Source organism: Drosophila yakuba, chromosome 3R (genome assembly GCF_016746365.2).
Source record: "Drosophila yakuba strain Tai18E2 chromosome 3R, Prin_Dyak_Tai18E2_2.1, whole genome shotgun sequence".
NCBI classification, from domain to species: Eukaryota; Metazoa; Arthropoda; class Insecta; order Diptera; family Drosophilidae; genus Drosophila; species Drosophila yakuba.
In genome coordinates, this window is record NC_052530.2 from 1937577 (window position 1) to 1961448 (window position 23872).

Genomic DNA, 23872 nt, shown 5'->3' on the forward strand with positions numbered 1-23872 from the left:
CGCAAAAGCCATGATGCTCGGCCTTGAAATTTGGATGAAACGATAGTGGAATGCGTATCTGCTCTAAAACCGAATAACTTTGGAGAAAATTAAGCCATCGCTGAAAAAGCTCATTTGGAATGTTTTCGTCCACCCAAGCTCCTGCAGCCAAATCTCCTGCATGAAAATTTTAGCTCGAACGATAAACGGCGCTAACCAGCCTGTAGGGTCGAACAATTTAGCAAATTGGGACAGGACTTGGCGTTTTGTAAAGGACGTTTCAATAGCCAACTCTGGCGGAACAAAGAAGAATTCGTCAGAGATTGCCTTCCAGCGAATACCGAGGGTTTTGGCAGTGCTTTCTGCATCGATCTCGAGAAAATCAGTATTTAATAGATGGTTGCTCTGAATGGCCGCTAAAACTTCCTTTTGGTTGGAGGTCCATTTCCTCAATGGAAATCCGGCGGAATTCAGAGCGTCTCGGAGCTCTTGCACCATGAGCTGAGCTTCTTCTTCTTCAGGGCCAGCATGAAGGATATCATTTAAACTGGTACTATTCGATGAAGGTCTGGAGGCATTAAATACTACACGGAGTTTAGTAGTTACGCTTTCCGGTTTTAAGACGGCGTGATGTGGCATATAATAGGCGTTGTAATCATGAGTAGGAAGAACTTGTCGCATGTGCTTTAAGTCGAGATATTCCTGGATCACCGAATCGTATCTCGCTTTTAAGGCCTCATATTTTTTTTGACGCTGCTCATTTCTTAAAAACTGAGCTAACGCGAAAGACCTAGAATGCCCTACATATTCGATATGTTCTGGGTCGCGAAAAGGCAGAGTAACGACATATTTGCCGCACTCGTTTCTCGTGGTCGTTGAAGGAAATTCTTCTCGCACATGGAATCGGATTCTTTTACCAACCTTGTTGGTATATTCTCCACCTCCCAAAATTTTGTGAGTAGTTTGTCCAGTGAATTATCGTACGCGTGGGAGATCTGCGTCGAAAAGGAGGAAATTCTGCTTTGGGCTGAGGCTGACACTGGCCCAGTTAGTACCCAGCCGAAAATGGTCTCTTGCCCCAAGAGAGAGCCACAGATGTTGGATTTTGCTCCACTCAGAAGCACCGAAGGCAGAATGTCGGAATTTTGCGGAATTGGGTAGGAAGGCAGATTTCCGGCTAGTTGAGGGAGGGCATAGGCCGTTGTCTCCAACTGCAACGCGGGCCTAGTCGGAGATCGGATGGTGAAACTGCAAAGCTTCTTGGACTGAGCGGCTACTGTTTGGCTTAAGCCTGAGTGCTGAGTTAGTGCCAAGATGGGAAATATTTTTTTTTTTTTTTTTGGTATAGCTGTTTTATCTATTTAAAATCTGTCCTATTGGACAATAATTAAATTTTATGTGGGGGAACATTGACATAAGGGGAGTACTTAGAATCTACTTGGGTATCCATGGGAAATATTGATTACGGCAGTGCCAAGGAGGATAGCTCTTGAGCCCGTGGCGAAATAATTTTGAACACCGGCCTGCTCATTTGGAACGAAATTGGCCTGATTAGCGGAAATTGGCCTTGCAGGATTTAAAGGGCTTGAATTGCTGGAAAAGGGGTTGTTTCGGTGCAACAACGTGTGATGCCGGCCACGGCAAGTAAATTGTGCGTGCTTTTGCACTCACGAAGCTGATGTCCCTTTGCAAAGGAGCCTCGATGGCCTCTAGGGTTCGATGACGTACTGTGAGGAAGGTGCTCAGCTCGGCCCATGTCGGGATGTCGGCTTTCTTGTGGAGCGACTGCTCCCATAAGGAGAGAGTTATCTTCGGGAGCTTGGATGAACACAGATATACCAGCAGGCAGCCCCAGTTCTCAGTGTTGATGCCTTACAGTTCTAAGGCAGTCAAGCAACCTTGAACAGTACTTTGCAGTACCTTCAAGGCCGCCCCAGATTCCTGTGGTTACGACTGCACATTAAACAGTATTTTCAATTGACTGTTTACCAACAATCGTTTATTTTCGAAACGCTCTATTAGGTTTTCCCACGCAGAGCGGAAACCCTCGTTGGTGAGAGGCGAAATCGAAACGATGGCATGCGCGTCGCCACTTGTTTTGGCATTTAAATGGAATAACTTTTCAACCGGAGTCAGCCGTGGATTATTGATAAAAATGGCTGTGAAAAGATCCCGGAAAGTCGGCCAGCGAAGATAGTCGCCTGCGAAAACTTCTGTATCGCATGGAGGCAACCGACAGCCAGAGGAAATGTAGGCCTGGGGCGCAGCGTACGCGGCTGGGATGGACTGAGACGTGCCCTGCTCGATTTTATCAACGAGCTGGGCAACACACCTTTCATTGACTGAATAGCAATAACTGTATTTAGCCCTGAGAATAGGCATGTTGCCTGCTGCCGCAGGCATGTGTCTGCTGACACAAGGCACTCTGAGCAGAGGTCGAATTCCTTTTCAACCTTGTCCCATAGGTTTCGGAATTGGTCGCGACGGACGCTGAGCATCGTGACGGTTGGAGCTGCGGATTCCGGAGTGTTAATCTGAGCCTCAAATTCGCTTAAGCGGTCAGAAACCGAAATGAATTTGGCTAGCGCTAGATCGGAAGCAGCCATATTTTTAGGTGTGCACTGTACTGTGGCTTTGGATGGAGTAGCAGAGTCGTCGGAAATCTACGCAGGCGTTTTCACCGAAATGCTTGGGATTCTTGGACTCTTGGGCCCTTGTGGTGAAAAAATAGACCTGGGTTTGTCAGCGGACAATTTCTTCTTATCGTTATCGATGGGCATAATCGAAAAAATGCGAAATGGAAGGGAAGCGGTTTTGGAGCCCGGTCACACTTTTGAAAATGTAGACAGATTGCTTAGACTGCACTTAATAAATTTAAGCTTGCCGTCCTGAACGGTATAAAGCAGCGGAAAAAGACCGTATAGGATGTAATGGGTGAGAAAGTGATGTAAAATTTACGAAGTGGAAACGCCGTAGTTTCGACTAATTGGACAGGTGACTCGGATTGAACAGCGAATTGTATAAATGGCCTGTGATTTATGGTAATTAGGTCACCCTGATTTACGGTTGGAACACTTGGAATGTTGAACACGGTGAAATAAATGTTAATTAGAACGTAGAAAATTTTATTTTTTTGTTTACAACTGGAAACGGAGAAAATGGAATGGTGGAATTGGAGTCTTTTCTCCGCGTTGTAAGTACTTCTAAAACAAACACAAATTAATATCCAAGCAATACAGGAAAAAATATTTGTCGGGTGAACGACTTATTTGGCGGTCGTATTATTTATATATGGATGAAAAAAAAAATTATTGTCTTGTAGTTTTTTTTTTAAATTTTTTTTGAAAATTTAAAATTTAATTTAATAAATATTGAAAAATTTATTTAAAAAAAAAAAAACAGAAAAAACCGCTTTTAATTTATTGCTCGGAAATTAATTTGGAAATTTACGGAAAAAATTGATGGTAAACAAAACGCCTTTTCCGCGTCGGCACTTGGAATAAATTTTATTTGTGGTTTGGATTTGACGACGGGAAACAATTTACACTGTGGTATATGTTTAAAAGGAATGCAGACTATATTCGCAATGTATGTCGGTAATATATGTGGATGTAATATATGTAATGTATATGTGATATATGTAGATGTAATATATGCAATGTATATGGATGTAGTATATGTTGATGTAATATATGTTGATGTAATATATGTTGATGTAATATATGTTGATATATATGTGATATATGTAATATATGGGTAAATGTTTAATTAATATTTTATTTGGAATGGCCAGGGGGTATAAGTTGTTTGTTTCGTTATTGTATTTTTCGTTAGCAAAGCAAATTGTATTAAGTGGATTGCGGATTTAAAACAAAAAAAAAACTTTGGAACTTTTGCAGCTTTGGACTTAGAAATTTTCACTGAACTTGGCACAAATTATTTTCACTTTTTCACATTTGGAATTTTGCACTTTTCGGACTGGATGAATATTTAAATACATTCGGAAATTTGGACTTAGAAATTTTCACGAATGAGGGTGAACGGATAACGGTGGGTAATATGGCGGCGCCGTGGGAATGAATAAGTACTTTTCTTTAATTGCCTTTTGTCGGAGAAATCCGTTAGATTTGACAATAAATCTTACAGCAAATTGAACGAAATTGAATTTTAGAACCTTTTGCTGCAGACCGGCAATTAAAAGGAATGGAAATTTCGTACTTATCTTGTAATTTGTTCGCTGGTGGACAAACTTAAAAATCCAGGTGATCTGGCTCGAATGGATCAAATATGTTGGGTGTGATGGGGGTTGCTGTCCTGGAATTTTCCAAATCGGCTGAAATAGAAAACACACGAAAGGGCGAACACTTGAATTTTCTTAGTTGCGCGGGCGCGTCCGGGCGTATGTTTAATCGTTCGTAATAGTTTTTACACTGGTGCTTATTGTAATTAGCTAGGCTCTCCCAAGCGCAGCGGAGACTCCTTGGAGACTCTGTGGTGAAGAGCGAGAGAGCGTAAGAGGGAGCGGAGAGCGGGTGGCAGTCTAAACCCCGTAACTTGGACACTAATATAGACTGTAACTGTGGAAATGGCCCTGACAAATTATGGCTGGGTTGGAAGGTCGGTACGTTGAAAGCGGGTTCGGTTGGAATCCCGAATCAAGGCCCTTGCAATGGGATTTGCGTTTTTTGATCTTTTACTGCGAGAATGCCGAGGTTTCTGTGTTTAGTTTCGCATATACTATGGTGCTCCAGTGATAGTTCGCAGGATCTTGGATTGAACGCGCTGTATGTCTATGTTGGTTTTGCTCGCGGTCCCCCAAAGCTGGGAGATATACGTTCAGATTGGCTTAAGAGTGGATGCGTAAAGCAGGACCTTTTGGTTCAGACAGGAGGGCGATCGGGCGTTTATGATCCCGTGGAGGCTGCTGGCTTTTAGTTTCGAGTGTACTTTTTTGCATTTGATATGCTTACGCCATGCTAGGCGTCTGTCGAGGTGGATGCCGAGATACGTTACTTCTTTAACTTGTGGGATCTGCATGCTATTCAGGGAGAGCGGAGTGCAAGTTTGTCTGTTAAGAGTAAACGTTATGTGCTAGCACTTTTGTGAAGGCAGTCAGATAGGCACTTCTCGACTACCATGAGGTAGTTTGCGAGTTGGGTTGTTGCACCGACTGGGCATCTGGAGCGGCTAAGAATCGCAGTGTCGTGAGCAAAGGTGGATATTGTTAGTCGGTCACTCGTGGGAATATCCGCTGTATAGAGGACGTATAGAGTTGGCCCAAGTGCGTTGCCTTGAGGGACTCCAGATTCGATGGGGTAGTTGTCGGATATGGTTGTATTGCACCTCACTGCGAAGGCTCTGTTGTAGAGGTAAGATTCAAGGAGTTTATGAGTACCCAGGTAAGTGTGTTTAAATTTTATGCATGTCCTTCGAGCCAGACGCGGTTGAATGCTTGAGATACATCGAGGAACATCGCGCTGCAATATTCTTAACGCTCGAAGGCTGTGCGAATCTCTGATGTTATTCTTTTGACTTGCTTGATAGTTCCGTGTTTTCCTCTGAAGCCAAATTGATGGGCTCGGATAATGTTGTGAGCTTCCATATGTGGTATTATGCGCGTTGGAAGGCATTTTTCAAATAATTTCGACAGGCATGATAATAAACTTATTGGCCTGTATGATGATGGAATCGTTTGATGCGTTCCGGGCTTAGATATCATTATTTATACTTGGGAAGCCGAGGCTTATGATTCCGTTGAAGAATTTACAGATGCCCTCAACCGCACAGTACGGAAGTTCCATTACCATTTTTGTAGTTATTGGGTCGCCGCAATGATCTTTTTTTGGTTTAGTTCTCTAATGACTTTTGTGATCTCTTTCGGCTGAAATGAAGTTGGCAGGTTCCAATTGGGAAGAGCATGGGAAGAACATGGGGAAGAACATGTGCATTTGCTGAGGGGTTCGGCGGAAAGACGCCTCTGAGATATAAAGCAAATGTTTCGGCTACTATATTGGTTGCTTCAGAGTCCGGTTTAGTTTGCGGGTGGCTTTATTAAGACGTTGTTTTGAGCATGGCAATCTGCTGGTTTCCCACCCCCGTCGCAGACGCTCCTTTTCCAGAACCAGCTTTTCAATTTGCAGGCTGGTTTTGAACATCTTAGTTTCAACATCCTTTCGTTTTGGTGTTGAGATCCTGGCTGCTGTGACGAGTACTTATACTTTCTGTATTTCATCTAGTTTGTGTTTTGCGACGTCAGCCTATAATTTCCGTAATTTCTGGGCGTTGAAGAAGGGTTATCGGCAAAGGCGAGTGGTAAGATGAGAGATCCGGGAGGGCCGCCTATTAGATCGCGTGTGTTGTTTTTTGTCACCGCGAAATCAATTAGATCTAGGATCTTTCTGGGGTCTGCAGGCCAGTATGTGGGGCTACCAGGAGAAACGTAGTGCAGTTTATTGCTCACTTTTATAAGTGTATTATAAAGTTGTTTCCTGACTGCACTTTTATGGACGTGGCTTGCAAGTAATTTGTTGCAAACCTTTCGTGAAAGTGGTGTTCGATACGTTCTCTGATTAAGATGCCGGTTCCGCCGTGGACTTTTCCCTCCGGATGATCTGTGCGGTAGAAGGTGTAGCCTCTTATATGGAAGTTATATCGCCCAGCGAGGTGCGTTTCAACCAGCAGCATGGCGTCGATGTGATTTGAATTTAGGAATTGCGCTATTTCAGGTTTATGTCGTGAAATGCCGTTGGCATTCCACATGGAAATACGTAGTTTATCCATTTATTATTTGGACTGTTGTGCTACAAGCAACTAAATCACCATGTTCTGGTTCTGGACAAGGGTTTGCATAGCTGTTTTTATAAACGACATGAGTTCCATCATACTTTGGTATGGTGGTAACCAGCATAGTTTCCAAATTGCTGCCTTGGGACCTGCTGAGCGTTTTCTGAGTGTGCCTGTTGTGGATTTTCCATGCCTTTTCGTAGAGCTTCCTTTATTTAGCGGACGGAATGAAGATCTGGCTGCCTTGCCGAAATATATGTCTGGGGTACTTTTTGGGATATGATACGCGTTTTGCGTATTTTGTTGACGCGACTCTTCAACTTCTTATAGACCGAACAGCCTCTGTAGTTTGCCATATGGTTTTCCCACAGGTGCCACATTTTTTTTTTAAGGGGTCTTCTTTATTTGCGGGCAGTTTACGGAGTTGTGGAAGTCTCTGCAGGCTACGCAGACAGCCGCAGTGTGCAGTATGTCTTTTTGTGTCCATACTCCTGGCAGTTTGTACATTGTACAGGGCCGTTGCGTTTGTGTGGTTCTTCCACGGTGATCCTGCGATGCAGTAGGAGCTGCAGCTTGTAGATCGGGCGCACTTCGTTTTTCTTTAAGTTCTCATTCGAGCTCGACCTTGACACAGAAGCCTTTGGCTTTAAGGACTTCTTGAATTTCAGAGGGAACGACGTCAGGTTCTATTCCTTTTAATACAACTTGCAGCCCCTTGCTGCTTTTTAGTTGGTAGGTGTAGTAGTTCCTTTTTATTTCCTCCAGGTACTTAGACACAGCTCGGAAGTTTTCTTCAGACTTCGTTTGGGCTTTGGTTTCTTTGCTCTCCAGCTGTTGGCACCGAATTCGTCATATCGAAGCCGGCGGTAGTGGCGTTTCGCACCAAACGGCAACTTGGTTTGTTCGATCGGATTGGCGCACTATCAGCTGGGCAACCCTTGCGTTTTCAGCGATCGGTTGGTAGCGCTCTCAGCTGTTTGGTCAGCTGGGCCTACTGCAACAATTGCTTGTATTTCATAATTGGCCGAAAACAAGTGTGGAATTCACGTTTTTCCTTAGAGTTAAGAACAAGAAAGTGAACGCAAGCAGATCGCCGGGCGGAGTCGCATCATATTTTATTTTGCTATGAGAAAAATGGAAATATTTTTTATTATATGTAATAAGTACGTAAGTCGAAACAATTATTTATTTATTTTTTTGATCGAAGGGTTTTTTTTTAAACTGAATTTAAAATTTTTTTTTCGTATCTTTATTTTATTAGTTTTATAATATTTTTTTTTAAATATGTAAAGTTCGTGTGGATTATTATTATTTACAAAAATTTAATATAATTTTTGGATTGTATTGTGTATATTTATTTATTTTAATAATATACATACGGTTAAATATTTTTGGAAATATAATTTCAATAAATTGTGTGTATTTTTTTTTTAATTTTGAAGGCAAACATAAAAACAACAGTTTAGCTACGGAATGTGGATTTGTGCACTTGGACACCAGCGGATCATAGTGAGACGAAGTAGGGAACTGATATTGGCAAAGTTCGGCTGGGCGAATGTTCATATGTATATATTTATCTATCAGTCCTCACTGAATTCAGGAATCGGATGGAAGATGAGAATAAACGCCGTCGGAAAAAGGAAATTGCCGACGCCGTACAGAATGGAAAATAAAATCGTACTTATCTGGTGGATGGATTAATAGTAATCTTAAGTCCAACAAAAAGGGTGCAGAGGGACCGCGGAGTGGTGAGCTTGCCGGCTGGAAGGAGCGAGAAACGGAGGGAGAGGAGCGAAAGCTCGTGCACGAGCGCTGTCCGCTCACACTGCCGGCCAGAACTCGCGCCCTTCTGGCGTAAACAATAAGAAATTACAAAGCTTAGTTTGGATTTACCCTATTAGAAAATCCTTAACATCATTTAAAATTATATTTACAAATGAATGTTAAATCTGTAAGTAATTTCGACGTGATTGTAATACATTATTCCTTTTAAATTTGGCAAGAAATACGTAATAAATCAAAATTATTTGAAATTCCATTCTTAAATTTCAATGACTTTATTACTTTCGGTTTTACTTTTCATTTATGTCTCGTGATGTTACTACGATAAACTAGCTTAGGCCAAACGATCGAATGCTGGACCGTGGTGATCATCCGGGGCTAACGTTAAAGATAGAAGTTAAAGTAGTTGAATTAAAATTGCCATCGCGCTGCTCTACAAAATGGTGGTGGTCCTCAATATTTTTCACCGCTTTAAAATCCAATAAGACAAAAGTTAACAAACTCCAAATCACGCTTACCAACGAGGTATATTGTACGTTGTTATAAAATAAACTTGTCCAAGCCACTCTGTTTCACGCTCTTTGATGATTCAGCTGAAGGACGTTGTGCCGGTAGCTGTTCCTTTAAAAGCGGTGCAAGTCGAATTACTGGTCGCTTAAACATGCCTAATTACGGTTTTAAATATATTACTCGTACGAGGTCGTCCTTGCCAGAATAAGTCTTCACTATCCTTCACGTCGGTAAATTCATCACCGGCAATTTAACTTTATTTACTAGCTCTTTCTGCGACATAGTTAAGAATTTGTTTCCTAAAGGCATTTCATGTCCACTGCCTGGATGTTTAAGTCGCAAAACATGCACTTGAATAGCCGTTGAGTCCGGAAATTGAGGATGCCTCAGACTTCCATAATCACGATGTTTCGCTAGTTGAATGTCAATAATGATTTATCTGATATTGATGGCTGATGACTGTCCTTTTAACAGACGCTTCCCTAAGGTCTCCAAATTATCGCTACCGCCGCGGTAAAACTGAAAATCCACTAGTATTTTACTGCAGTGCTAAGTACTAAATACCTATAAATATAATAAATAAGTCTAAATAACTTTCAACTGATCGCTTACGCTGGGTTACCTGATAATACATGTTGCCATTGAAACTGTATAGATTTTTGTATTCGGCTTGTAATATACGTACAATACTTTGAAGCTGATGCATTTATCTAGAATATCATTTGAGGAGCCTTAAAACTCCCCACAAATCCGGGTGCAGGAGATCGGCATAGCAACGGAGAAGACGGCTGAAATGCGAGAGGAGTCAAGGCCGGTCACGTCAAACGGGAAATAATGGACTTTGGGCCCCGGCTAAACGGAGAGACCGTGAACTATCGGTACCGCGCTGGAGCTTGGACTCGAACCTGCCAAGGGCGCAGAGGTCGTACAGTTACGGTACGGACGTTGAACAAGCACAAAGAGGACGCACCGTAAACTAACGGTACCGCGCAGGAGCTTGGACTCGTGCCAGCCAAGGGCACAAAGGTCGAACGGTAACGGTTCGGACTTTGGACAAGCACAAAGAGGACGCACCGTGATACCGACGATACACCCTGCCCCATAACATCCTAAGCCCAGTCGAGCCGGCGCGGATACGCCGTCGAGAGCGACGCGGGCCCAGCGAGGAAGGACGACGAAGAACGACGACACGCATCAAGCGTCACTGAATAAAGGTGTTTTAAATCTGAAAATCTGTGTTCTCTTTGGTCGGGCAATCACACAAATCTTAAATTTGGTGGGACGAACAAACAAACTCTCTGAGCGGTTGGAACATTTCCATTTAAATATGAAGATCAATTTTGAAGATTTTGTAGAAGCTTGACGTCCCAACTCTGACCATTGACCATTGTTAGTATGTAAGTTAGTTAGGTGATTAGTGTCATTAAAAGCGGTTTGAGAAGTGTGTGTTTGTGAACTGAAATTGATTTGTAATATAAACAGTTTGTCGTCACTGAAATTATTGGAGAGACACTGAATCGGGATTCATCAAACACTTTAATTTCTTGTGGTTTTTTTTGTGTCTTTTATTGGAAATTTTTTTTATATAAATTTCACTTTTAGTAAATTTTCCAGTGATTCCGTGTTTATAATGCTACACAATATTAGGAAGTGCTCTGCAATCTTCTCCGACTTGTGGGACTCTAACAATATCTCGCCCTAATGTAGCATAGCTCCATTCAATCACTTTTTTTCAATTCACCTGTTAAAAAACAAACTCCAAGCCCACTGTGACCCAAACCATTGCGGAGAAGCAATTAAGTCAGCCCAAACACCTGACGACACGCTCAAAGAGGTTAATGGTCGGCTCCGAACGACAACCTATCCATCAATCCAATTATTGAAACATTTAAGAAAAATTATGTTAAGATATACGAGTTCGGCATACCTCTATCGCTCCAATCTGAGACCAGGTCGATTTGTGTTTTTTTATCAAACTTACGTGACCGAGGAGGATATCAACCGTCAATTCCAGCAGTAAAGCAAACTTATCCGGAGATTGTTCAGCAAAGTTGCGGACCTTTACGTGACCGAGGAGGATATCAACCGTCAATTCCAGCAGTAAAGCAAACTTATCCGGAGATTGTTCAGCAAAGTTGCGGACCTTCTTCGACTGTGCTGCTACTGGCTCATCAATTTGTCTATAGTCTGAGAATTGAGCTGAAATGGCAATATAATTAAATAGATTGGTCGAGACTAACACTTTTTATAATGGCTGTCCATAACAGTATAGATTTTAAGCTGGGCCGCCCTATGAGCTCAGTTAAGCTTTGCGATAAGGATTTCTTTCCTTTCCGCTGCCGCAAATATATCAGTAATCCTTTTTTTGCAGTACCAAAACTTCGTGGTTGAGTGTCGTATTTTATTCCCAAACAGAATAAAACTGCGTTTCCAAAATAATTTGGTTCTGGAATCAGTTCACGGGCTTGTTCGTGGACTCGATAGTGTGTGTGAGCAAAAGCTCGCTGTGTATCGTGCCTGCGCACGACTCTGGCTCTTGAACTTTAACAACGTTGAGTTGTTGTCTTGAGAGGTCAATGATTCTTCGGTGCTTATGTCCGCACTTCGTGCACCAATGAAATCAATTTTGCAATAAATATTAATAATAAATAATATTTTAGTTTATGAATTATATTTATGAAAAATTTTAAATGTAATTTTTTTTTTTTGAAAATTCTTTGTTTTAAATCACAGTAGTTTTAGTAATTTACTTTGTATACGTTTTAATTATTTACTATAGATATTTAGTTAAATTACTAGTATAAAAATTACCAATTTTCAGTATTTAAAATGCAAGATTCACTTAAATTATTTGTTTATATTTAATTTTGATATTTTTAAAAAAGCGCGCAATTATGGGTGGTAAGAACTGCTCTACGAGTAACGGGTATAAAAAACTTCTTTCAAACCATAAGAGTTTCGAATCAAAAACAAGAGAGGACGCTATAGTCGAGTTCCCCGACTATCTGATACCCGTTACTCAGCTAGTGGAAGGGAGAAGGAGAGTCTTAAACACAGTTTTTGGCGGTTTGTAGGCGTTATAGTGGGCGGTTCAAATCGATAGAAATTTACAAGACCAATACAAAAATGGAAAAATATCAAAACATTTTTCAAAAGTGTGGGCGTGGCAGTTTTGGGCGGTTTGTGGGCGTTAGAGTGGGCGTGGCAACATGAATCGACAAACTTGCGCTGCGTCTATGTCTCTGGAGTCTGTATGCTTGATCTCAACTTTCTAGCTTTTGTAGTTTCTGAGATCACAGCGTTCATACGGACGGACAGACAGACGGACAGACGGACAGACGGACATGGTCATATCGACTCGGCTATTGGTCCTGATCAAGAATATATATACTTTATATGGTCGGAAACCCTTCCTTCTGCCTGTTACATACTTTTCAACGAATCTAGTATACCCTTTTACTCTACGAGTAACGGGTATAATGACCAAAACATTAATCAAATTTGTTTTTTAGATCAAAATTAATTTCGGCCCTAAAATCGTCTTCTAGCATAAGCACGCACACATGCACACGATCTCCTTTATTGTTTTTACTCATACAAGCAAGACAATTCTATTTTTAGATTTTAACGCTTTCGATTTTAGGCGAGGGAAAAGAGAGCAATTTTGGTCGTCACCAAAAAAGTGGCTGCATAGTGCAAAACCAATGTATGGCCGTTACGCATCTTGTTATTATAATGTCTTTGCTTTTACTCTACGAGTAACGGGTATAAAAATATGTGTTGCCCCTCTTTTATTAGTATTCTTTATTGCCCATTTACTTGTCATTATATTATTATAAAATTGTTGTTAAAAAGTTATTAAAAAAAATATGTAATTTTAATATTTTAGTAAATTGGTGATAAACTTTTTAAGCCTATACAATATTACAAGATACTATTATCGGATTTTATCTTAGATCGTTCTCCATCCGATCTCAAAACATACTGCTCTTTGGATTCTCAATCCCGATCCAATCAACGTCGGCCAGAAGCTTTTCTTTTGAAACTTCTTGAACTTTCAATTATGTTTAGAATAAAAGCTTGATGCCTAAATTATTTATCTGCGTTGAGAAATTCAATTATGCTGACCGATGCAGTTTAATTGAAGCGCAATAAGTTGACCACGGGTTGGTCTCCAAGCCGAAGATGTGTTTCTAAGAGTTTGATTATTAATCTTAGCGGGTAGCTAAGCACTGGCAAAGGCAATGACAAAAGCAAAGACAAAGGATATGCCTCCTAGATTGAAATTTAAAATTGGTTTATAAAATGGGATAGAGTGCTATGTTTGCGGGTTGGATAACTCTTCCCCTTCTAAAATGACGCGTCCCGCTTCATCACGAATTTCGTTTAAACGCTCATTTAATTCTATTAAAAATACTTCTTCATTATTTGGTTTATCTAGTTCTGGCCGTTTTGGTTTGGTTACAATTATAAAATCTCTAAATTTTATTATTAATGTAGTAATCAACTACAAAACAAGAGAGAACGCTATAGTCGAGTTCCCCGTCTATCTGATACCCGTTACTCAGCTATTGGAAGTGCGAAGGAGAGTCTTTAAAACTGACAGTTTTTGGCGGTTTGTGGGCGTTATAGTGGGCGTGGCAACAAGTTCGATAGAAATTTACAAGACCAATACAAAAATGAAAAAATTTCAGAACATTTTTCAAAAGTGTGGGCGTGGCAGTTGTGAGCGGTTTGTGGGTGTAGGAGTGGGCGTGGCAACATGAATCGACAAACTTGCGTTGCGTCTATGTCTCTGAAGTCTGTATGCCGAATCTTTCTAGCTTTTGTAGTTCCTGAGATCTCAGCGTTCATACGGACAGACAGACAGACGGACAGACGGACATGGGCAGATCGACTCGGCTATTGATCCTGATCAAGAATATATATACTTTATATGGTCGGAAACGCTTCCTTCTGCCTGTTACATACTTTTCAACGAATCTAGTATACTCTTTTACTCTACGAGTAACGGGTATAATTATTAAAATTAATAATATGCAAGAAAGTGATATATTGGTATTACTTATTTTAATTAAGAAATTTAGAATGTTAACATTATCTAGAGAGAAATCCGAGATATTTGACAGTATGTAACCGGATACTTCGTAATCTGTAAAATGGTTTGTAGTTATGTATTCAAGAATTTTACTTTTTAAATTGGTATATGAAATGTTTTTATTGTGGTTGTACCGTTGAATGTTATTAAAAATGACCCCTTTAAGTGGGAATTGTTAACAATATTGTAACTAATTATAAAAATGGCACCGTCTTTGATGATAGCCAATTTTGCAGGTCAAAAGTTAAAAGTTTTATGCGATGTTTTCTTAATGGTAAATCTTGGTCAATAAATACATGTTTAAAATCATCAAAAAGAGATTCTATTTCTTTAAACAATTTGGATTTGATAATTAATTGTTTGTTATTATTTTTTATTAAATCATTAGTTGCATTTTGAAGTATGACGAAGTCATCATGATCCGGAGTTCCAGGCCGGTGCTGGTCAGCGGACTGTCCGACGTTGCCGTCGCCGGTTAACATACTTAACATGCACAATGTACATTAACAAAACGAGGTGGAATATTTTTGCCGTCGGTAAAATAACTATGATTTCTTAAAATGAATAAAAGCTCCTAAGAGAGTAATGGTTTCCTTGAAATGTTGGATTATTACAGTTTTATTAGTTTTCCAGCAGGTCGGATATGAAAAAAAAGAAAACACCAAATATTATTTCACCGCTTGCTTAGTAGTTTTTATTCGGTAATTACAACTTAAACCTATGATTACACTCTTTTTGTGTCTCTTTTGTCTCTCTGCATTAAAAATCATCATTGTCTAAATTGAATAAATATAATTCTAGAATGTCATTAATAAATGGTTGAAATCGAGACTGATTAATATTTGATATTGTTATAGTTCACCCTCTTTCAACTAGACATATATCTGCATAACAATAATGCCTACATTCTGAATACACAAAATGGAAAAACTAACAAATGGTCGTAAACCCTTTATAAATATGTGCAATTTTAAAAGGTATTTTTTGACAATTATGCGTATCGGAGGGCGCAGAGAACATTTAGCGTGTTTAGTGTTTAAGAGATATGACCTAAAACAAGAGAAAACGCTATAGTCGAGTTCCCCGACTATCTGATACCCGTTACTCAGATAGTGGAAGTGCTAAGAAGAGTCTTGAACACTTACAATTTTTCGGCGGTTTGTAAGCGTTAGAGTGGGCGTGGCAAAAAGTTTTTTTTGGCAAATCGATAGAAATTTACAAGACTAATACAAAAATGAAAAATTATAAAAACATTTTTCAAAAGTGTGGGCGCGGCAGCTTTGGGCGGTTTGTGCTGCGTCTATGTCTCTGGAGTCTGTATGCTTAATCTCAACATTCTAGCTTTTGTAGTTCCTGAGATCTCAGCGTTCATACGGACAGACAGACAGACGGACAGACGGACATGGTCATATCGACTCGGCTATTGATGCTGATCGAGAATATATATACTTTATATAGTCGGAAAATCTTCCTTCTGCCTGTTACATACTTTTCAACGAATCTAGTATACCCTTTAACATACGAGTAACGGGTATAAAAATACTCAAATATTGATATTTTGTAAATATGAAAGATCGTCTTATTCCATATTTCATAAATACGTCACACTTCGGCTAAAGGTCCGGTTTGCTTGTTAAAACTCTGATCCGGATTGGTTCACAGCCCTGCTTGGGAGAAAAGTTAAAATAAATTTTCCCATCGGCGAAAGTATTTAACAAAGATTTATTAAATATAGATTTTTTAATATTTTTCGTTGTTCTCATTTTAGTTTGGATTGGATGAAAACGGTGCACCAAAACTTGGATCAGGATTGCGTGGATTGGGAACTGATGTAGCTATCATAAGTAGCATGGTTTTCTTAGCCCAATTTCTTTTATCCCTATGTATGGGAACTATTATAAAAATATCGGGAACTACAACAGCTGTTATTAGTACAGCCAGTTTTTTTAGTTTTTGTGGAGCTTTGTCCGCAACACGAATTATGTATTTAGATCTTTAAGCATATTTTGAAAAAAATATTAAATTAATTTTAGGAAATAATAAACTGAAACATATTAAACCTATCTTAAAAAATTTGTTGTGAAGTCTTGAAACATATAATGTTTGTGACTTTAATTCACTCATTGAGAATGCGAGGAATTTTTTTTTCGACTGAAATGGAAAAATATCAAAAAAAATTTCAAAAGTGTGGGCGTGGCAGCTTTGGGCGATTTGTGGGCGTTAGAGTGGGCGCGGCAAAAAGTTTTTTGGCGAATCGATAGCAATTTATAAGACTAATAAAAAAATGAAAAAATATCAAAACATTTTTCAAAATTGTGGGAATGGCAGTTTTGGGCGGTTTGTGGGCGTTAGAGTGGGCGTGGCAATATGAATCAACAAACTTGAGCGGCGTCTATATCTCTGGAGTCTGTATGCTTAATCTCAACTTTCTAGCTTTTGTAGTTCCTGAGATCTCGACGTTCATACGGACAGACGGGCATGGCCATATCGACTCGGCTATGGATCCTGATCAAGAATATATATACTTTATATGGTCGGAAACGCTTCCTTCTGCCTGTAATATACTTTTCAATGAATCTAGTATACTCTTTTACTCTACGAGTAACGGGTATAAAAACTAAATTAGGCTTATTATTACTTATTATTACTGCTTACCTCGACCTTTGTCCGGAGTCAATCACGTGTCCGAATTGTCGTCGTCGTGCCGTTCCATTATATAAATACGTCCGTTGTAGTGCCGTCCTCAAAAGCACCGCCATTTGCGGGGCAAGTTTCCGCGGTGTTTTGTAGATCTGAAAGGGTTCCTAGACTTGTCGCTTTGACCGTTTCAAAAGCAGTCGACGATGAAGGGTGAATGCTGCCTGATAAGGGACAAGAAAATGTGAATAATGTTAGCAGAATGTTTGAGAGAGTTTTCCCTGTAGGGGACATGTAGTCGTCGGAAGCGACACCGACGTATTGATAATGGGTGATGTCCGTTAAATCCTCCGGGCATCATAGGTTGGGTGGTTGCGAATGGTCACAGCATCTGCGGTCACCAGAACTTAATCTTTATTTAAATGAATGCATTTGCTTACCTTTTTCTCTTTTTTTGCGTATTAGAGATTGTAGTTGAGTAAAGCTGTGAGACGTCGATTTTTATGTTAAGAGCTGTGTGGCAAGGGAAAAACTTCGCACTGGGAAAAGCCTGAGCTAGCGGCACTGACACAATTAAAAGGAGAAGCAGTTCGTATCAACTCAATGGATAGTGGATTTTCAGTACCTAACCTAGCTTGTGTCTAGTATGAATACGTTACCTAACGGAAGATCGCAACAAAATTCAGGACTACTAATTTTTTATGCTTATATGGTAAACATCAAACCGTTTACTTTTTGTTAAAATTGTCTTAAGACATAAAACATATGAAAGAGTACGTATTAAAATAAATTAAAGCGCGTTTGAGTCTCAACCAGTTAGCAAAACATCCACCTAGAGCACACCATAGGCCGAGAGCATTGATACCAAATTTTAGACCCAAGTGTAAGAAAACCATCAGTTATGGCTTTCATATGAAGGGATCTATTTTCTGGCAGAACCAGATATCTTTTGTCTTAGAATAGTTCACGTGGCAAAAATACGTGCAGATCACATTACTGCACAAGCATAGTAAAAAGTTTAAAAGTAACCCGCTTTTTAAATAATACTAATATACTCTCGTTAAGTTGGTTAGGCCAAATTACAGCTCCAGACAACGTTTTGAAGATCTCAGACAGGTGTTGCCTGAATTGCTATCCTTGCTTCACTACAACTTTAACCTTTCCCTCCAATCTTTTTCTGTCTCTTTAATCTGCCTACATAAATTTCATACGACGACGGCGAAAAAACGGGTACTGCCGCGGTCACGCATGATAGGGGGCGAATATGTGATCTGCGGGCTTAGGAAAGCATCACCGTCTCAGACTAGGGTGAATAGGTGCTGGGCTTTCAAATAGCAACCTCCTGCGTCTACTCTGCCTGACCGTGCTATGCCTAAATGGACCTCAGCTACCTGCGTCAGAATTCGGAGACTTTCCTCGTCTCGACGTTTCGATCTTGCTCCTTGCTGCCTTCATGGCTGTAGCTCCCAACCACGGTTTTACCGTTATCCTGGTCCCAAGTCCAGCTTGGTATCGTTCCCTTAACCTGGCACGCCGACGCTTACTGTTCTACTGCTGTCTTGCTCCGGTTCGTGCCGTCTCACTCTCGCTCTCCATATTTTCTTTCTTAAAACCGTTTATCTCCAAACTCCCTTTGAACAGATTCCATGTCGCCAAACTCCTTGTTTCACCATCGCTAGTCTTCCTGGATTCCATATTTTCTGTTCTTCTGTCATCTGGTCACCCTACCTTCCCCGGTAGGATCGGTCCGTCACCGTGTCCCTGGCACTGTCCAGTATCCACCTCTTCCTTTCCTGGGCCGCGTCCTCCTCCCATTCCAAGTCGCTTCCTTTGGACGTGTCCACTAACTCACTTTTGGACCTTGACCCAGAGCCGGGTTAATGCCGGTTTTTTCGTGTGCTCATGTTGCATTCCGTGACCCGGTCTTCAGTCTGCTTCTGTCTCTCTTTACTTGTCGTCTACACTTACGGAACTGCTCTGTTACGCCGTACCTTTTCGGGATTTAATAGGCGATAGACCCTGTTGACTCTGGTGATGAAACGGTTGCTTTAATTCCATCTCCTTACCATCTAGATCCTAGATCCTCCTGTCTCAGGTGTTTGTTGCAGTACTCTGGCTTGCTTGTGGCAAATCTCCATTGACTCTCGCCTTGGCTCGACTGTGAAACGGGAGTCATGTTGCCTCCGTTCTCAGATCCTGTCGCTCCTCTCTATCCAGACGTTGGTGATCTCACCTTTCCCAGGTGATGGGAACTGTTGACTCTGGCGGTGGGCAGACGAATAAACAGTCGTCCTGTCTCCCTTCTTTTCTATTCGCAACCTCCTGTGCCTTGACAGGTGCAAGCACGAGAATACAAGAAAGAAAGGGCGCAAAAATGGCGATCTTAGATAAGGTAAGATAATCGAACTGCTAAGGTGCCGTTGAGATATATTGTGTCTCCAGTGCTGGTAAAAAATAAAAACATAAATTTAGTAACTGCTGGCGGCTGCGAGTCCCGCCATACAATCCCCGTTGAAGGCGTGGCTTTCAACAGAATCCCTAAGGGGATTCGACGAAATTCCAGTAGTGGCTTCTTCGTTAATGCCATAGTTGGCACATCCGTGCCATCCAATCGACTGCAACCTCCAGAAATAATCCAGCCTAGCCAAGTCTGCTGTATTAGCGGCATCTTCCTGGAAGAGGTTTAACTTGACAGACGCACAACAGTTCGTAGAAGAGAATGGTGTCAATCAGTAAATCTATGCGTTGAGAATGATGAAAAACTAGGTCCGCTTCAGCTTCAGATTTTGCGGTACGTTCCAGCTGCAAATGTAAATGTTTACGCAGGGCTGACTTTCGATAATATTGGAGACAATAACAGTAGTGATGTCGGTCAAGAGGTTAAATGTTTACTGAGGAACCATCTGAACCAACTAGTTTTTCTTAGTTTTTCTAGTTTTTTGCACGCTACGAATTGCAACGGCTGTTCGTCCCACCATATTAATGATTTGTGTGATTGCCCGACCAAAAGTAAGACAGAGTTTTTTATTAGAATAGCTTTTATTCAGTGACGCTTGACAAGCGACGTGATCGCTTGTCCTTTACTTGCAGTAATCCGCCTTGTGTGTCCGCATCGACACTTACTGGCTGCTTTCCTCCTGCATGTTTTCGCTGCCTGTTCACTTATCTGTGCATACTTGCGAATCTCTTGTTGACTCCTGGGTGTAGCTCTCCGCGTCTTCTCACTGACTGGCCACGTATCGACTGGCGCGAGTTAAGATTGTAGGTCTGTGGGGTGCTCGTGTGGAAGGTTTTTTTTTAATTAAAAGGTGAACACGTCTTGTTTCTTCTAGGTTTCGTTTCTGAATGAATCTTTATTTCTTTTCTCATTATTTCTACAGCTAAGTTTGTTACAATTCTTTATTTTAATTTGCTGATTTGGCATTAAGTGTAAATTGGACCGGATGCGATTCTGTTGGTGTAGCTCAGCGTTTCGGTGGCCGATATAAAAGTGTCGAATAAGCCTCTGGTTGTCGAGGGGGTTTCGGCGGGGGCCGCCAAGGGTAAATGCTGAGGCGGTAACTCGCGCGTTTATCACTCTTGGATTGACTACTTGCGGCCTTCCTCTTGTTTTATGACTGCTTGACCATGCCTTTTGAATCTTCTTCGACTGTCCGGCTGCCCTTCCTCGTCCTGACTGCACGACTCGCGGCCGTACTCTGCCCTGGCACGTATGACCTACGCATATTTAACTGACTGCTTGGAGCTGCGCTTGCGCCGTCCCTTTATAGGCCGTAGAGATTCCGTTAATTCCCCTTTTGCGTACGGCCCGCTCTGGTACAAAGTCAAACCCGTTAGTTTATTGTGCTTATCGAAAGTCCGTACCCTTAGCCGGCTTGAGACCAAGGTCCAGCGTGGTAACTTTAGATTACGGTCTCTTCTCTTTGTGGGGTCCAAGGTTCATTATTTCCCATTCGACCTGGCCGCTCTTGACTCCTCTCGCATTGCAGCCGTAGTTGCCGTAGCTTGGCCGCCTCCCTGCACCCGATTCTCTGCAATTTATACAAAGTGCGAGCCTTTTTGATTATTTTTATCGATTAGCTGGGGGCACATGTCGAGGGGCTGAGACTTGTGGCAAGAAGGGCGGACTTACGCAAATCAGACGTTCTATTACTTCCTATCTGATTGCCAGGGCCATAACTTGCCAAGGCGAACTTCATATTCTTAAGCGCCCTGAACCGCTTCTACAGAAACGATGTCATAGATTCCCTCGTTGGAATGGAATTCTTTAAGCTTCTTCGATTTTGCCTGTCTCGCCGGATTCAGCTTTGAAGAGGTACTTGGACGATGATGCAACTAGCGACTTGTTCCGTAAGGCCCATTCCACTTAGATGGCGAATATTATCCGAAAGTTCATGTCGAATCGAGCCTTCGCCATCGAAGGCTTCCGTACCGCAAAAGGGCAAGCGGCAACCAGTCGAAATTAGTGGCTTGGGGGTGCTTGCCCGACTTGAGACGTTGCTTTAGTGTCGCCAATTTGTGCTGCGGATGACTCGTATAAGTAGTCATATTTGGCCTCGTCGAATAACTTCGAACGTCGGCGAGTGCCGGCGGGTTTCTTTTTAAGCTACGAATAGCAATTTCTAAAACTACAAAAGTATAGTGAAAGTTAAACACAAAGTGCAAAGTGCAGTTCGCATAACTAACAATTATTGACTTTAATTATTATTACTCTAGACGCGGTCCTCAATTCTGCAACTCGAGCGACGCCGTCTCTGCCAGGAATCAACTGCATGACTCTCGCCAAAGGCCATCTCATTGGGGGTAGATTCTCGTCCTTAACAAGAACGACGTTGTCCACGGCTACGCCAGGCTTTGGGGTGCGCGACTTGGAGCGCTGCTGGAGCAACGTCAAGTACTCTTCCTTCCAACGCGACCAATATATTTGCTGAAGAAAGGAGATGCGCTGCCAAGAGTCAAGCCGATTATAGTTTAGGCCCGTTTTATCTGGCTCGTCAAACGACGAAGGCGGACCACCATTGAGAAAATGCGCCGTAGTGAGAACGTCCAGATTGGCAGGGTCTCTGAAATGGGAACTAAAGGTCTGGAGTTAATAACTGCCGAGATGTGGCACACCAGCGTCCTCAGCTCGTCGAAGGTCAGAACCGCCGTACCCACAGCGCGGTAGAAATGATGTTTGGCCGTTTTCACCGCTGCTTCCCAAAGTCCACCGAAATGGGGCGATCGTGGAGGGATGAACCGCCAGTCAATCGTCTCCGAAAGGCAAAAATTCTGAACGGAGCCTTGATGCACGCTGCTGAGAAATAACCTTCGAGGTTCCAGGAGTTCATTTTTGGTACCGACAAAGCTGGTGGCGTTGTCTGACCAAATTGCATATGTGCATATGAATCTGTTGAGTCCGCACAGAAACGCAACTGTCGAGAGATCCTTGATCAGCTCCAGGTGCAATGCCTTGGTTGCAAGGCATATAACCGCGGGTTTGTTGCGAGTATCCGACCTGTGAAAGAAGGGTCCACAGAAGTCTATACCAGCAACCTCAAGAGCGTGAGATCCTTTCAAGCGCTCCTTGGGAAGGTTCGCCATTATGTGCTCTATCAGCCGCGGCTTAATCCGAAAATGCATTTGTTCACGGCCTTGGTAACCATCTTCCTCCCCCCAATAGGCCAATATTGCGATCGAATTGCACCCAGAAGAGCTCGAGGTCCGGCATGAAGATTGCTTTCATGGTAATGCAAAATAATTGCCAGAGTTTCGGGTGGCGGCCATCAAAGTCCAATGACGAATTCCAGAGGCGACCGCCTACTCTAAGAAGTCCAAAGTCCAGAAACGGCGAAAGCGAGGATATGGGACTAGACGAGGAAACTCTTCCCAGCGTTTTTAGGGACTGCATGTCCTCACACCAACCGCAGCATCATCTGAGTACCCTCTTGAATGTGTGCGACGGTGAGCCCAGGATGACGGATTCCAGGGTGCTTTGTAAGCTTCCTTTCCAGCGACAAGAATCTCCGCAAAGCCTAAGGATGGGAATCTCCTAAAGAGTCCAAATGGAGTTTTAGCGGCAACCGTACCGAGTAATTGCCAGCTGGCAATCGGGTGTAATTTTTAACAAAGTGGGCCTCGCAATCTAGCTCCTCCTTAGTGGCTTGAACTATTGGGCCGGGACAATTTTCTACCTCCCAAAAGCGCTGCAGAAGTGAATCAAGTTCAACATCAATGCCGTTTTCCTTGCTGGCTGAAGAAGGAACGCGTGAAGCTATTAAGGCGCTACCGCAAGGGCGCGCGCAGCCTCCAGACACAACCCTGCCCAGGCGAGTTTTTTGAAGCAGTGGCAGTCCTGGCAACAACTTTATCTGAGCTACGCACAGCAGCTCATAAAACAGGCTAGATCCTATTAACAGGTCAACACGCTGAGCTTTATGAAATTCCGGGTCGGCGAGCTGCAGGTTTTCTGGAATCTTCCAGTCCTTAATGTCCACATTTAAACTTGGCTGGCGATCCGTGATATTGGGAGCGATAACTGCTGTTATGCTGGTTGAGAAATCCGAAGTGGCAGACCGCATCGCAATTCCTACCGAGAATCCATCAGTCGCGAAATTGGAATCCCCGATTCCAGTGACGGAGCCGGACGACCTTGACCTCTTAAGTTGCAGTTGATTTGCAAACCGAGAGGTGACCAAGTGCAGTTGAGAGCCAGAATCTAACAAGGCCCTGCAGGGAACGAACAGTCCCGACTGATTCTGCACTAGAACGGTTGCAGTGGCTAGCAGCAAAAGTTCACTACCGAGATCCTGGGCAATTAGAGTAGAAGAAGTCGAAAGCGGGGCAGAAGGCTTAGTGTGGGAGCTTGAAGACACCGGAACATGTGGCTGCGAGGAAGGCGGACCATCTAGATGGAGCGGAGTATGATGCCTGATTCCACAGGTGCGGCAGCGGCTCGAGCTGCATTGCCGTAGCTGATGACCTGCCTTTAGGCAATTTAGGCAAAGTGCTAGTCTCTTTCCCTCGCGCAGACGATCTACTGGCGCTAAGTCTCTAAATTGCGGGCAATAATATATGGCATGCTCTGCACTATGGCAAAGCATG

General features: G+C 42.2%; 1 protein-coding gene across 3 annotated transcripts in view; it reads left to right on the forward strand.

Annotated features, from left to right (window-relative positions):
• The window catches only part of LOC26535463 (proton-associated sugar transporter A), a 335879-nt gene extending 319654 nt beyond the window's left edge, over positions 1-16225 (forward strand). For all 3 annotated transcript variants that reach the window (XM_015189391.2, XM_015189395.2, XM_039375840.1), the window contains exon 8: positions 15921-16225. In XM_015189391.2, the coding sequence (XP_015044877.1) occupies positions 15921-16151 (231 nt within the window). In that variant the 3' untranslated portion in view covers positions 16152-16225. The remainder of the gene's footprint in view (positions 1-15920) is intronic.
• The last annotated feature ends 7647 nt before the right edge of the window (positions 16226-23872 follow it).